The following is a 16,809-nucleotide window of genomic DNA, read 5'->3' as shown; positions in this document are numbered from 1 at the left end:
TTGTGAAAATAGAAAGGTGGTTTTCAATAGACTCTCGGCTCAAAAAAGTATAAGCACCACGTTAAAGAAGAGAAAAAGACAGCATTATTTTTCTCCTATATAAGAACTGCTTGTGAAGTTTACATCCAAATGGCATGTCATTTCACAAGAGTAGAAGAATGTTGCATACCTATGACACCATTATGCAAAAGGCAATAAGAAAGTTCTATACAGATACACTTTCCTTCCAAGATGCCGCGCAAGAGTCACGGACTTATGTATGTAATAATGAAAGTAAAATTTGTGAGTCAAATTACTCCAAACATCTAAAAAGAATCAAAAATAAGTTTGGAACAGAGCTAGACATTGACATGAACAATTGAATTCAAGAAAAGAAATTGTGAGCACTCAAATTTTGTAGTATTTAACATCTCTTGAAAAACTGAACGACAGCCATAAGTTTTCAGCCTCACCGTCTCGCCCTAACTTACCAAGTTTCATATGCCAATCAGCACAGAGGTTTTTGAGAGAATCTTCTCAAGCATCTTACTGGCATAATCATCAACTTATCATTTATATACTGAGGTCCGATAGCCCAAGGAGCAAAGCTATACATACTTTTTCTTTTTCTCTGTCTCTTTCTATTTTAAGAGAACTTTTCATAATAAACTCGAGGGATTAGACGTAGGTTATAGGAACTTATACGAGGTATTGGCATTTCAAGGACCAACACTTGCTTTTATAGAAACCACAGGCGCACGGAAGGAACTGCGACTAATCAAATGAGAATCTAGAAACAAAACTATGACCGTGATATCGTCATGAAAATGTCGCCTCACTCCTCTATCTATCCTTTTCAGGTCCGCATATCTCATTTCTCTTTTCTTTGCGGCTTCCTGAAGAGCAGCTTTTACAAGTTTTCTAGCAATTCCCTGTACAAATTTGTAAACGTTAGTTTTAGTAGAGAAAACAGCTGACACAGTAATTTAATGCAAGTTCCAACAGTCAGTCAATCACTGTTTCTTGAAGTAGACAGGTCATGTATAAAACAAAACTTACATGCTCAACAGCACAAATAGTCATAATCGAATATGCAAGAATCTAGTCTTGTTGTCTAGTGAACACATTACACAAGTATAACCATGTTAACAGTGGCTGAGCCAGAATTTTCACCAAGGGGTGTCAAGATTATGACTATAATCTATGTCGCGCAGATTCTCCAAAATGGTTGCCGCGCTCGTATCAGATCCTCCAAAAATACACTATTTTTGGAGGATCCGATACGCACTCATCGATATTTCGGAGAGCCCGAGCAACATAGACTATAATATGTATTGTTTTTGATAAGTAAATAAAAATAATACATATATAATTCATAGTCTCAAGTTCTCTTTTGTAATCATAGGTATTAATGTCAAGGAATGCCTGCTACTTCCTTTTCTCTTTAGGTAAAAAACCAAAAACAAGAAAGTGATATCCCTCTCCTTTCCTCTCCTCTCCTTTCTTTTCTTTTGCAAGGTCTCTGTTTCTTTTTCCCTTCATTGCAATCTAAAACATCTTTAAATGCTATTAATCTAAGGTTTAATCATGAAAGTGGCTTGTTAAACTTTTTTTTAATAGGTAAAGTGAGTTTTTAAAGATCTACCAAGATGGTACACCAGAATACAAACAACTGGTCCTTACATCCCCAAGAAATCACACAACTCTATGAACTGAGTAAAATTTTCAAAACTACTATTCCTACACCAAAGATAAAGATGCTACAAGCATCTACTCTTAATAAAAGAAACATGGGATTTTTTATTAACTTATTAACTAATCTCATTTTTAATTTTATATATTTCTTGTTTCATCCAAGTTTTTAAACACAGATAAATATCTCAAAGCACACAAAAAGCAGATTTACTAAAGAAATTCAGATTCCTTCCTGGCAAACAGAGAACTCACAGATAACACAATGCTGTATTCTCCGAAGATTGAGGAACAGGAAAAGGTCTACTAAGAGAGAGATTTAAACTAGATAAAATCGTAACACCTACATGTACTCTCTCTCTCTCCCTCCCTCCCTCCCTCCTCTTTCAGATTCCTTCCTGGCAAACAGAGAACTCACAGATAACACAATGCTGTATTCTCCGAAGATTGAGGAACAGGAAAAGGTCTACTAAGAGAGAGATTTAAACTAGATAAAATCGTAACACCTACATGTACTCTCTCTCTCTCCCTCCTCTCTCTCTCTCTCTCTCTCTCTCTCTCTCTCTCCCTCCCTCCCTCCCTCCCTCCCTCTCTCTCTCTCTCTTTAACAAATGAGAATGATATGATAACAAGAAAATTATAGAAGATTTGACAAACAAGGAGATTCTTACTTATCAAAAGAAATGAGGGTAATCTTACATGGTGCTCACAACTACTGACAATGTCCACGGCCTCTTGATTACTTAGATGCTCCCATAAGCCGTCAGAAGCAAATATGAGAAACTGATCTTCTGGAAGGAGCTTCTGTACAAATATTGATGGCTCAGCTAGGAGAATGGGCTTCCGGAAGGTTCCAGGAAATCGAAATTTAGGGAGCAAAGGCTCTCTGTTAAACTCTGCTCTCTTCAAATATGCATCACCAATTGATCTTGACACCTGCAAGTGCATTAAATTTTAGCAATAATACTATCAAGTTGATAATATCATCTGCTTCACACAGTTCAGATAACTGTAATGAATAATCTCACGGTGAGTCTGATAACATGGAACTTAAATACCTGTATAATTCCCTTCACGCGCCAAACCTTGTGCTTTAAAACTACTACATGCGGATCATCAGGATGCAGTGAACGCAGTTCCTCACGGACAGATGCCAAACTCGCATTGTGTTCAGAAGACAATTGAATTGCTTTAACCTCTTTCATAGCCCTCTCCCGTTTTCCTAACACCGCACGAGAATCTCCAGCATTTGCGATGTATAATGTCCCACTGCATATAATACCCACTAAGCAGCATGATCCCGCAGAAGCAATATGGGGTTTAGTTTGCCATTGCTTTCTCACTAGAGAAAGGAACTCCTCTTCTGTTTCCAAATATGCCTTGCTTATAACGTCGGCTGACATAACTTGATCCTCTGAGGTGAATTCTGCATCACATATAGCTGTCAAGTAAGTAACATATGTATCAGTAATCTTCAAACAGTATAAAAGAGTGCGTACATGTCAAAGGAGAGAGAGAATCATAAAGCTTTCTTCCCTCAAACTTTTCTTTGCTGGGGGAGGGGAAAGTGGCAAACCAAGGAGCGAGGATGATCTAATCCTAATTTACAGAATAAGCCTGATGGCTTTAACAAACTTTTCTATGACAAATTACATGCAACAACAATAGCCCACTGAGATCTCACAAGAGGGGTCTGGGGAGGGTAGTGTAATCATACATGTACATTGGTGCTATATGTGTAGATATGAAAAGCATCGGCATACAGCAGTGTGCTTGTAGTGGGTGGTCTTGAATTGATTTGGAGTACAAATGGGTGATGTGACAAGCACAATAAAGGAGGTATTGTTTAGTTGGGTTTTCAGAAGTAGGAATAGAAGACATCAAAAACGATGCCCCCCTCCCCCCCCCCCCCCAAAAAAAATAAAAACCCCCACAACCCCAAGCGCTTATGTGGGTAGTTTGGAAGGAGAGAAATAAAAAGGCATTTGAAGGGGTTGAAAATGATTTTATGTATTTGAGGAATAGCCTTCAATCTCTGGTTTCCTTTTGGTGCACCCTCGAGTTCCCAGTTTGTATAGATGATTGGATGAGCTTTGTATAGAACATTGTTTTACTGTAGGTTCTCTACTTTCTGGCATACAGCTTGTACACGTGCATTTCGCCAACATGAAATTATTTACCTTATAAAAGAATTATATGAGAGAAGAGATCTACTATCGGAGGACGGAGGATGCCCTCTCATACAAGCAAACTCTAGAATTTGATCTAAAGTCCAGTTTATAGATGCGTTGCACTCAAAGTCCATAAGCGGGAGGCTACAAGGCATTTTAGGAAGTGCGTTCCATTCAGCTTTCTCCTCGTTACATATTCATGTGGTAGAACTTTAAGATTTTTTAACGTTGTTATCCTTATACCAGATGGTGAGAACACAAGTTTTCCAGTATAAGATTAGATGTTAATGCTCCTGCTGCATCTGAAGAAGCAGCGGTGAAGCAGCCCTGGGAGGTAGGGGCGTAGGTCGGGTAGAGGCCATGGTCAAGGTAGGAATTGAGGGCATGGCGCAGCAAGAGCTAAGGCTCCCAGAGCTGCTAAGCAGGAGGAGCTAGTTCTCAAGGAGTAGCAGGTGCCAATTGCTTTGATGCCGGCAGTTTTACCAGAGGGGCTTCAGGAGACGCTCCTGGGGTGGATCAGGTCATTAAGCTATTGCCCTGAAATGCAGCTGATCAAGCAGAGAGAGTCTGAGGTTGGCTCAAGGAGGAGATAGAAATGCTAGGCCTAACAGGCATTGAGGGGGTGCGTTGTAGTGATGTGCGAGCTATTGAGCATGTAACTTAAGGTTGGCTCAAGGAGGGGATAGAAATGCCACGCCTAACAGGCATTGAGGGGGTGCGTTGTAACTTACCATTTCTAAAGTAAACGCTATGATGACCCTTATCAGTTTGTGGATGACATCCATAAGGCATTAGCGGTGGTGCATTGCAGTGATGTGCGAGCTATTGAGCTTGTAACTTACCAGCTGAGGCAGAGATGTTACCTATTCATGGTCTACCACCTTCTCCACCAGTCCCCTTGCAAGGCTTTTACCTTTGACCTGGGATGGTTCGCTACAACTTTTAGATTTCTGCCTATGGTTTTTTTTTTTTGGAGTAAGATTTTTGATGGATCTTAACCCAAAGGGACTTGTCATGCTTCATAATAGACCTCAATTCTCCCTAGGTCATACAACATAGAGTCGTCATGAAGGCTTTTATAGTGATACAATATTTGCGGACAAGGAACATGTAAGATCTACATTGCTGACCCTAACACCATGAGCATCGTCTCTAATGCAAGGTTTATGTCTTTCATTAATTTCTTTCCAATCAGGTACATATAGAGGAAAGACAATCCAGATCTTTCTCGGCCTTTTGGCTAGATCAAGTGTAGTAAAGGAACGAACAATCCTTAATCTAATCCATACGGATACATATCATCTTAAAAGGAAATTATTGCTAACAACATTAATTGGCCCGTCTAAAATTCATCAGAACCTTATAGATGTTGGCAGCAATGGCTATTAAAATTCGGAGTTTCCTCTGTTATAATTGTTCCTTGCAGCAAGTTTATTGGAAAAACTGAACAAAAATCTTACGAATGCCTTTTAGTACTGAAACGAAGACCCAAATTCAGTATTTCCCCTTCTTTGGACAAGGAATCTAAAAGATCAGATATTTATGCATGGTTGAACCTCACACAATTCGCTTCATCTCTAATCAAACATTCCCTATTTCCTATCTCAATCCTTTCTTCAGGTGATTTAAAAAGGAAAGGACATTCTTCTATCAAGTAATCCATATGGCCAGGATACAGAGCTGACTTTAGTTCTCTGTCACAACTTGCAAACAGCCAAACACATACCTATAGGGGAGTAATTCCCAACAAGAGAGAGATGCCACATGTCCCAAATCAATCATAGCCTTGAATGCAACAGAAATTACCAGAGAGCTATCCTAAGTGTAATTTAGTATCTTTTTTTATATAATCAGAACCAGACTCCTGCTTCTAAAAGTTCACTTTCAGTAAGGGCATTATAAACAAGAATGATAGTATAGTGAAGGAATTTGACCTAATCCTTCATCATAAATGACAAAAAGAACTTACTGTTTAATCTTATCCAAAGAGCAATGAAGTTTACTACAGTGTTTTATCAAATGTGAAAAGCATTAAAAGAAAAGGCCGAAGTTTGTTGGAACTTGGAATTTTCATCAACAACAGACCCAGTATATTCCCACATGTGGGGTCTGAGGAGGGTAGTGTGTACGTAGACCTTAACCCTACCTTCACAGGTTGTTTTCAATAGACCCTCGGCTCAGAAAGGGTGAGGAGAAGGAGAAGGAGGAGGAGGAGGAGAAAAGGATAGAAAAGGAAGAGAGAAGAAAAAAAGGGAGAAAAAGAATAAGTAGTATCAAATAGAAACAACAGGGAATACAATACCTGAGGCGAACTAAACCACATGACGTAATAAAGATCTAAGAATATGAAGGAACATGAGTGCTACTAAAACTACTGGTAGAAAAATGAGAAACGTTCAACTACCCACTAACATTCTACCCTAATCCTCGACCTTCCCATCCTCCTATCAAGGGTTATGTCCTCAATAAGCTGAAACGGCGTTATGTTCTGCCTAATCATCTCTCCCCAGTACTTCTTTAGCCTACTCGACCTCTTCTCAAACCTGTCATGGCCAACCTCTCACACCTCCTAACGAGAGCATCAATGCTTCTCCTCTTAACGTAGCCGAACCATCCCAGCCTCGACTCCCACATCTTGTCCTCCACAGAGGTCACTCTCACTTTGTCCCGAACAGTTTCATTCCTAGTCTTATCTCTCCCAGTACACCTACACATCCATCTCATCATCCTCATTTTGGCTATTTTCATCTTCTGCACATGGGAGTTCTTGACTGGCCAACATTCAGCCCCACACAGCATAGTAAGTCGAACCACCACTGTGTAAAATTTACCCTTAACTCTTGGCGGCACATTCTTATCACATAAAACACCGGATGCGAGCCTCCATTTCATCTATTCCACTCCAATGCGATGTGTGACATCTTCGTTAATTTTCTCGTTACCTTGGATAATAGACCCGAGATACTTGAAACTACTTCTCTTGGGGACAACTTGAGCATCAAACTTAACATCCACGTCTGTTTCATCAGTCCCGTCACTAAATTTGCACTCCAAGTATTATGTTTTGGTCCTGCTCAACTTGAAACTTTTAGACTCATGTCTCCAAACCTCCAACCTTGCACTAACCCCGCCTCGCGTCTCGTTGATCAACAGTCTATCATCGGCAAATAGCATGCACCAAGGCACCTCCCATTGGATGTGTCACATCAGCACGTCCATCGCCAAGACAAATAAAAATGGGCTAAAAGCCGATCCTTGGTGCAGCCCCATCACAACATGGAAGTGCTATGAGTCACCTCCCATAGTCCTCACCCGAGTCTTAGCACCATCCTACATATCCTTAATCACCCCGGTGTATGCTACCAGAACGCCACTAACCTCTAAACACCTCCACAGAACCTCCCTCGGAACTCTATCGTATGCTTTTTCAACACATAGTGCAAATAAAGCGTCCTTCATTGAAGAAAAAGGTGTGTGTACATGTATCTTTTTAGTGACACCCTTTTCAAGAGCCCCTGGCCACTAAGGCACACAAATTAGCACCTTGGTGTTGCTCGGACCCTTCAAAATCCCTACCGCACCATGCCGATCCAACACAATTTAGATGTGGGTGTGAGTGTGGGTGGGAAATCCACACAGGATTTGGTCAACTTACCTTGGGTGCTTTGACTACATCTGTGACCAAGAAGTAAAGATTGATCAGTTATTTGGTTTGACTTTTGGGTTTATCTCATATATATAGTTATAGAATGCTTTGTTATTACACGAGATATCTTATGAATAAAATATTAACTATTAAGTGTTTAAATATTATTAATTTTAGTTCAATAACTTGTATTAATCGTCGTAATAATAGTTATTGGCCGTGTTCCAGCACCCCTATGCAACATAGAATGAAGCACATCCTAAATCACGCGAAGCACTCAACCTATACACCTAGCTTTAGTGTCTAACAACACATTTTTTTATAAGATGCAACAACACATTTAACAAAGATTTAATACACTACGAAAGAGCTACATACTTGGAATACATGTGTGTCATATATGAGTGTGCATGTACAGAATAGTCATTACAGTACCTAGAGTACGTAAGTAGAAGATAAGTCTTGTTTCTGAAGCACATATATGTAAGTCACAAATGAAATGCCACAGATACAGTTTATCTTTAAAGCATAGGAAAGAAGAAAAAGCATACTCTTGACGTTCTTGAACAGGCGGTCATTTATAAACCGGGCAGCTTCTGCACCTGCATGGCCATCATATATTCCCACAAAGGTGCCCTGCAGACCTGTGTTGACCGAACTCATCGGCCCCGATTCAAGCTGACTGTGATCCTCCAATGTATTATTCGCTTGAATTACAGCCATCGAGAACTCCCCATTAACATGGTGCCCCGAATCTTTATACCACCACAATCCATCAACACTGCCGTCCGGGTCTCGGTCTCCACCTCTACTATTGCTATTTTCACCTTCATTATCTATAGAAGGCTTCCAACAAGGGTAAACAAACTTTTTCCATGTAGTTGTCACCATCTCTTTGCATGTTACTTTTATTACGACTCACCCAAATGATCGAGCAATTGATTACTTGCCAAACCAAGATTACTACAAAATCCTAACCCCAGTTTTATAAAGCTTGCCAAAAGTTCCAGACTTTGCTCATATGTCCAGCAATGCAACACCCCAAATGATCCAGCAATCAAAATACCTATGTTGTAAATCTTGTGAAAAGTTCCAAGAAATGCATACCACTAATCTGCATACCGAGAAAGCATTAGCTACCTAAATAAATGATGTACTCAAAGCCTGCATTACAGAGACAATAAATAAGCAATTGAGACTAAACAGATAATGGGGTTTCAAGATTATGCACAATACAGAGACCAACCTATGCAAACACAATTAATCTGCATACCTACATAAACAAGAACAATCTAAACAATGATGTACCCAAAAACTGCATTAAATTGAACAATTTGAGACTCAAACAAATAATACCTATTTTAATTTTCAAGATTATTATACATGAATACAGAAAAGAATTGCACATTCAAATATCAAAATTGGATATTACATTGAATACCTTGTATCAGAGATTCCCAATTGATGAGGCAATGGAAGACCCCTATATTAGATTTTGATTATTAAAATAAAAAGAATGGATTTTCTCTTGCGACGAAAGAGAAAAATTGTTTCTTTACAACGGGGAAAAGGGTGATAGACAAAGCGAGGGGGGTGAGGAGAAAAAATGGGGTTGGGGTTGGGGTTGGGGGTGGGGTGGAGTGTTCTTTTGGTTTTTCTTTGTTGTAAAGAAGCTGATGCACAATAACCATAAAATACGTAGAAAATTTTAAAATAAAATTGCCAAAAAAAGGTAATTGGGTATTTTGACTTCCTTTTTAGCTTAAAAATTGCACGGAACGTCCTATTTGGTGGTCCCCATTTAACCTATACCCATTTTTTTAAAAAACTTTTAACTTATACTCACTTTTTAAACAAATTCAGCCCCTTTCTCCGTAAAAATTGCACGGGGCGCCCTATTTGGTCGCCCTCATTTAACTTATACCCATTTTTTAAAAAAATTTTAACTTATACCCAATTTTTAAATAACTTCAGCCTCTTTTCTCCTCCTTCTTCCCCTTTCTCCTCCTCCTTCTAACTTTTACCTTTTATGTAGTATGTATTTATTTTTGGTGCTCATCACACATTGAAACAATTTATGTTTGCTTTAAAGGTACATTTGTATTCTGTAATATAATACCTTTGAAGTTGTTGTTCTACTCATTATGCTGAATACGCTTGTATATTGATAGTTCTTTATCTTTATCATATAGGTTTAGAAGGGAATTTGTTTAAAATAAAATTTGAATTCAAGAGTATTAATAATTCAGTAAGCAAGAAATAACTGGAGTTTAAAATTACAAAACGAAAGACAAAAAAGCAGAAGCTGAAGAAGAAAGAAAAGAACTGGAACACACAAGCACTAGAAAGAAAAGAGAACTAAATAACTTCAGCTCTAGAGCTGAAGTTCGACAGTTACAAAACAAAAACTTCAGCTCTAGAGCTGAAGTTATTTAGTTCTCTTTTCTTTCTAGTTGATCAACCGCGAAACACCAAAAACAGTAGTGATTGCCTCAGACTTCAGCTCTGCTAAAGTTTCCCCGTTACAACACAAAAACTTCAGCTTTAGAGCTGAAGCTTACAAACAAAAACTTCAGCTCTAGAGCTGAAGTTCGACAGTTACAAAACAAAAATTTCAGCTCTAGAGCTGAACTTCAGGCCCGGCTACTAGAATGCTGAAGTTTTGCGTGATTGTCTTTGCTACTTCAGCCCCGTATGCTGAAGTTATGCGAAAAAGCGGGTACGCTTGCAATTTTTTTTGCAAAGCGGGCACAAATTAAAACGTGACACAACCCACTTTTTAAGCAACTTCAGCCCCCTTTCTCCTCCTCCTTCTCCTCCTCAAAGTTATATCCGCCTCTTCTTTCTCAAACTTCTCCTTCTCCCTTTTCTGCAAGAAATCTGTTACGGCTATGTATATAACTTGTATTCACACGACGTTTTTATCTAGGATTTCGTTTTCAAGAAATTAATAATCATTTTTAGGAAGAGCCTCTAGTACTTGGGATTTTTCCAACATAATTTGTGGAGAAACTTATTGCTATAGCGAGAAGCATAATTGAAGCAAGTAGAAAGCTAACCTTGTATATGTGAATTATATGTTTCTGTGTTCAGAAAAAGAAAAATTTCTGTTATCTGAATGTATAATAAAATTGTATAATGTATTTTCCAATATCAGCTGCTTAGAAATAAAAATGGCTGAGCAAAGTTGAGTGTGAGTTAGACGAAATGAGGTTACTGCATTTAAAGCGGACGATAACATAAAAAGCTGATTTTTCCAGAAAAAACTGAAATTCGCCAGTTACAAATAAAAACTTCAGCTCTAGAGCTGAAGTTCGACAGTTATAAAACAAAAACTTCAGCACTAGAGTTGAAGCTTACAAACAAAAACTTCAGTTCTAGAGCTGAAGTTCGATAGTTACGAAACAAAAACTTCAGCTCCAGTTACAAACAAAAACTTCAGACGGTTACAAAACAAAAACTTCAGCTCTACAGCTGAAGTTCGCCAGTTACAAACAAAAACTTCAGTTTTAGAGCTGCAGTTCGACAGTTATAAAACAAAAACTTCAGCTCTAGAGCTGAACTTCAGGTCCGGCTACTAGAATGCTGAAGTTTTGCGTGATTGTCTTTGCTACTTCAGCCCCGTATACTGAAGTTATGCAAAAAGCGGGTACGCTTGCAATTTTTTTTGTAAAACTGACACAAGTTAAAACGTGACACAAAAAGCGGGCACAGATGCAAATCCCCCCATTTTCACCCATACATATTGGACTTTCTGTTTAGCCTTTGGACTAGAAAGCAATTTAGCCCACAGACTTCGATGAACATAGTAGGCTTTTAACACATTTGATCAACAACAAACAACAATAACAACCTAGTAAAATTTCACAAGTGAAATTTGGGGAAAATAATGTATACGCAGATCTTACCCTTATCCCGAGGGAGTAAAGAGGTTATTTTCGACAGACCCTCGATTCAAGAAGACGAAAAGACACTATATACACTTACTATGTATCAAATATATTAATATATAAAAATATTATTTTCCATGGCAGTTATATTGTGTAAAAATCCCAATATTCACAACATTAACAATGGCGCGAATTTTGTATGCACACGCATATATTGTGTATGTGTATAATAATATTCAGTTATATATCAATCAATGAAATCAAAGTCGATTGCAAGTTATGTTTTAACTGTCTTTCTGAAGTCTTTTGACTTCCTCTTCATTATTTGAATTAAGAGTGGTCTACTTCTTGTATGAATTATGCACTACCATTAGTAGGTTTATATTAATTTCATGTCTGTCCACTTCAATGCTGCTTCCTTGTATTTAATGTTATGTTTGTTAAGATACTTTTTATATTTTTTGTCCAATTTCTTCATTAATCATTTACTCTAAAGAAAAAAAAATGGGATAAAATGCGGAGCTAGCTTGTGATAGGGGTCAATTCTTATTGACAAAATTACATAATAATAAACTCCATAAGTTGACCTTGCATTATTTTAGCACACTTACAAGTTTGCAAATGTATAGCCAAATATTAATAAGTTTAGATCTGAATTTTTTTTCCAGTTTTTTTTATTCTCTATATCTTCAAGCCCGAAATATTTTCATTTTCCTTTTTCCTCAAGTTTCTACATACCTATCACAACTATAAAAATTCACAAACAGATGCGAGAAATCTAAAATTTCATCTTCTTTAATGCTAATCTTGTTAGTTTTTGAATATGATTTTGTGAGAAATTTTAAGTGGGTATTGTTTGAACTTATTAAAATTAGTTTAAGTAGATCGTATACAAAGTTTGAAGTCATTTAGTGGAGTTTGGAATAGTTTTAATCAAGAATTGTAAGTTAAAATTGTATAAAATATTCGTCAGAGATGCTTATACACTTTTATACAATATTATACACTTTTATACAAAGAGGTATATCATATATATAGTTGTATAAAAGTGTATAAAAATGTATAAGCACAACAGTGAAAATGTTAGTGATACACCATGTATATAGGTGTAGAAGAAGAAGAAGAAGACATGTGAGAAATCCACCAAATACCTATAAATAATGTATTAGCCTTGTATAAAATAATGTATAAGAGGTGTTTATACACTATTATACATTACTTATACACTGTTATACATTATTATACAAATGAATCCTATTAATGGAGTTTCACTGGTTCTTCTTCTTCTTTGAGCATCTTCTGAAATTCAACTCAAATCTACCTCAAATCTGCTCCAAATCACTTCAAATTTGAGTTTTGAACTCCCCTTGACGATCCCAATCAATTGGGCCGACACCCAATCCAAACAACTAACAAAATCGAAAAATCTAATTTCTAAAATTGAAGCTTCGAATGACCTTTAATGGTGACTCCAAAAATAATACTTCTCTTAAATGGTATTTTTTCTTCTCATCTTAATAGTGATTATCAACTTTGAATCTGGAAGGAGAATTGAAGAATATATATAATGGTAGAGAAATTTTGGGGTGTAAAGTCGTGAAAGAGGAAGAAGAAGAACGAAGAAAAGAAAAATAATAATTAAATAGGGTAGGCTAACTGGTGAAAAATAATTTTCAGATTATGTACAACCGGACCCATATCAGGTAAAGGCTTTAAACATGGGCCATTTTTTGATGGACTGTTGGGTCAAGTGACAAGGAGCGTAATTCCCCCATTCTTATTCAATTCATCAGTAAATTATAATATATAAATAGGCCAAAAATAAGATTTTTTTGTCATATATAAATCATTGATCCACGTGATACATGTGAGATTTGTTAGAACTTCATATGGTTTTGCACGTATATGGTATTAAGAATAATTGTATGTAGGTTGCTATCGTTAAAAGGTTGACCCAAATTAAAAGTGATCTAATAAGGTTTAAAGTTAAATGGGTCTATAAGACACCTCATAATGTATGGGGTCTAATGTGTAGATACCCGGATATAATTTCTAATTTAATGATGTGCTAAATTAGAACTACATAAACATGTGCAATTATAAATGGGTTATGATCCCCAAATCAGATGTAGGGTTCTTTTTCTAATATCCCATCGGTGGAAAAGGAAGAGTTGTCTTCTGTCCAATTTCTACGTCTTGATTTGGAAGACTATTGACTGCAGTTTCATTCGTTCCTATGGATTCATGTACGCTTCCGCATCTAGCTTTTATTCTCGATGATTTAACATGATAGATCTTGGGTAAACGATGAAGGATTTCATCTTAAAGTATTTTGGTTCTTACAATTGGTATCAAGAGCCTATATCTTGTTAAATCATTGAGAATTAAGTTCACCTTAATTATTGTTCAAAAACGAGTTTATGTAAAGCATATATCGGAGGATTGATTTTATATTCTTGTGGTAATTTGATGGATTCGAAAAATATGACATAGCATATTGTTTTCTGTTTCAATAAGATGGTAATCTATACTATATTAAAAACACGAAGACTCTTAGCGAAATGTCGTTCGACTTTTTTACCCTTAAAAAATCGACTTTACACTAGATAAAATTATAATTTAAGTTGCCTTCCTAATATTTAGGAATAAACATTCAATTACCATTTATGCTAATTTTCCTAAAGTTAGAACTTTAAAATCAACTAGAATTAATTTGTTAATCTTTCCTTATTAGATTGTATTACAATTTTATTTGCAATAGGAAGACGTGATTTTAATACAATAAAGACTTTTGTTTCAAAAGGAAAAACAATACTAGCTTTTTACCACGTCTAATCTCCATATCATTTGTAGGATTTTAAATTAAAACGTTAAAAAAGAAGAAGAGAAGATTAATCAAGTACACTACTAAATTGATTAATTTCTAGAATACATAATAACTTACATATCGTTCTATCTATCTATATTAAATGCACGAAGGCCCTTAATGAAATATCGTTCGCCTTTTTTTACCATTTAAAATTAAACTTCAAATTAGACAATATCGTAATTTAGTTATTATCGTAATATATAGTACTTTGAAATCAACTAAATTGGTTATAAAATATTTCTTGTGTTAAATTATGTAGGAAGTCCTAATATTTAGGACTTTAATATAAATATTAAAGAAAGCTCGGTGCACTATATGTGCGGGGTCCAGATAAGGCCCAGACCACAAAGATCTATTATCATTTACTTATATTGTTTGGGAGAAATAACAATATTACATTGTCTTAACATAAATATTGTTTGGGGAGAAAAAACAGTATTACATTGTCTTTTGCTTATATTTGTTTACGACAATTTTTATATGAAATATGTTTGAACTTATAATTCTAAGGGGAGGACACTATATATTCTTACTATTAAATTAAGATGCATGTACTTAATTAACTATTTTTCTAATAATTAAATATAATTTTTAAATATTATGCGAAAATATTGATGAAGAGAAAAAGATGTTATTCGAGTAAGAAGGAGTTTAAAAAAGTATCTCTATTTTCTATATCATTGTAAAGGCACGAATCCCGAATGCAAAAATAAATAAATTATTTTTTTTAATTTTTATTCAATAACTCAAATATATTATTTAATAATATTTACGTAATTTTTTAAAATTATATACTCATTGATATAAGTACACGCGCAAAGCGCGTACCCTAAGACTAGTTTACAAAACAACCATAAAACAGTAAACAAACTAAAAAAGAGCTATAGTCAAAAAGTTTTAGCCTTTTACCCTTTTAGATAGCGTTATAGTATGATTACACTTACGAAAAGTTTGTTGTTACAAGTTTCTAAACTTTCAGAATTTTAAAAAAATAAATAAGTAAATATAGATCTCAAAAGGTTCTGTTAGCCCATCGTTGTAGGCGTTACGATAGGAAATATCTATATCTATATATATATACATAATAAGAAAGTGAGGTGGCACCTCTCTCAAGCCAAGAAAAATATTTATCTTTTTTCTCTTTTTTTTTGAATTTTTCAACACTTTTTCTATTTCCTAATTATTTTCTTGTAAGAAGTAGTTAAAGTCTAATAATTACTCCAACGTTTCACAAAATAAAAGCACACATTCTTCAACTGATTCAATTCATATTTATTACCACAACATTTCATATCTAAAACGAATGACTAAACAAATTCTACAATCAATTTGAAAACTAAAGCCCCCCATCATCACTTAATAAGGGAATTGAAATGGTTCTTCCTCATTAAACATAAAACAATAGTACACCATTATATATAGAGACTCATCTTTAGCTTAGTTTTGTATCTGTTAGTGGATTTCATGGCTTTCTATTTTCAGCTCCACTGTTATTATTACATATACGTGTTTTGCTTAATGCCTAAATAATCTTATTTATAAGAATCCTTATTCAGTGAAGTTTTTACCTTTGCAGAGTAAGTAATGGTGGGACAAAAAATGGAGCAATATCACTGCATCGTGTGGACAAGCTGCTAAGAACCCATGGTAGGGATGTTTTTCTTTATTTTTTTTCAATTTTATGTGTGTTTGATCAGACATACTCTACATAAAAATATTTCTTTAATGTCTATTTATGCAGACTAATTCTAAGAAACACTCATACTCCATCGCAATTTTACAGCAAATGAAGACCAATAATTCACATTTTCTATCAAGGTATGGTTAACTAAACTCTAAGATTGTTCTTTTTTTTTTCTTCTTTAATTTTGGGTCACTTAAAAGTGGTACATAGTGATTACTTAAACCATAAAAATATTTTCTCCTTTTCTCCCTTTATTTTAGGGACACATAAAAATTACAGGTATTTAAGAGTCATCTAAGAATTTATGAATCGGGATGAAGAACGAAGCAGAGGAAGAACGTAGAGAATCAGTTGAGCAAATTCAAAAGAAGATGATGGAGATCCTTATGATAAAATGTAGAATATTTTTATTTTTTTCTCAACCAGACTATAAAAATATAGTCGTAGATAGGCACATATCTCCATTATGTTAAGTTGTAGTCAGTTCTAACATATTTTTTGGTATGTTTGATTTTCGCTACTAATTAGATTTGGACAAATAAAAAGATTGATATGCTTATTAATAGAAACTTTGGTTAAGAAAGTCACTTCTCTTTTTTCTTCTTTTGTGGGGGCTTTTTTCACCTCATTTATATATTATCTTATTTTTATTAGCTCAAAAAGTCTCTATAACAGGCTCTTTATTGGATATTTTGATCTCTATTTATGTCCTCTTTTAAACTTTTCCACTCCCCCTAATAAATCTTCTGTTATTTATGTCTGTAACTTTCAAATATTGTTTAATGTGTAACTTTTCAACACCCTTTGTTTTTCACATATACGCCTATTTAAATTCATTAGCTATGACCGTCAGACATACACTCATAAATTAGTTGAAT

The 16,809-nt window shown here is 35.4% G+C and overlaps 1 protein-coding gene across 3 annotated transcripts; it reads right to left on the bottom strand.

Moving 5' to 3' along the window:
- Positions 1-366: 366 nt before the first annotated feature.
- On the bottom strand, positions 367-9,154 carry LOC107778815 (putative protein phosphatase 2C 38). 3 transcript variants are annotated; one of them, XM_016599125.2, is made up of 5 exons: positions 8,930-9,154; positions 8,040-8,652; positions 2,730-3,112; positions 2,371-2,607; positions 367-911 (listed from the first exon to the last, which is right to left on the bottom strand). In XM_016599125.2, exons 2-5 carry the CDS (start codon positions 8,377-8,379, stop codon positions 699-701), a joined length of 1,173 nt encoding a protein of 390 aa, XP_016454611.1. In that variant the 5' UTR covers positions 8,380-8,652; positions 8,930-9,154; the 3' UTR covers positions 367-698. The 3 variants fall into 3 exon arrangements, with proteins under 3 accessions (XP_016454611.1, XP_016454610.1, XP_016454612.1); XM_016599124.2 differs by having other exon boundaries at positions 8,040-8,602; XM_016599126.2 differs by lacking the exon at positions 8,930-9,154 and having other exon boundaries at positions 2,730-3,097; positions 8,040-8,519.
- Between the last annotated feature and the right edge of the window lie 7,655 nt (positions 9,155-16,809).

The sequence above is a fragment of the Nicotiana tabacum genome, chromosome 11 (genome assembly GCF_000715075.1).
Source record: "Nicotiana tabacum cultivar K326 chromosome 11, ASM71507v2, whole genome shotgun sequence".
Taxonomy (NCBI): domain Eukaryota; kingdom Viridiplantae; phylum Streptophyta; class Magnoliopsida; order Solanales; family Solanaceae; genus Nicotiana; species Nicotiana tabacum.
Note: the sequence above shows the minus strand (reverse complement) of the source record. Positions and strands in the feature narration are given on the sequence as shown.

Coding starts and splice junctions, on each gene's coding strand:
- LOC107778815 (XM_016599125.2), bottom strand. CDS start 8,379: ATGGTGACAACTACATGGAAAAAGTTTGTTTACCCTTGTTGGAAGCCT. Junction 3,113..8,039: donor CCTGTTCAAGAACGTCAAGA/GTATGCTTTTTC, acceptor CTTACTTGACAG/CTATATGTGATGCAGAATTC. Junction 2,608..2,729: donor GCGTGAAGGGAATTATACAG/GTATTTAAGTTC, acceptor ATGCACTTGCAG/GTGTCAAGATCAATTGGTGA.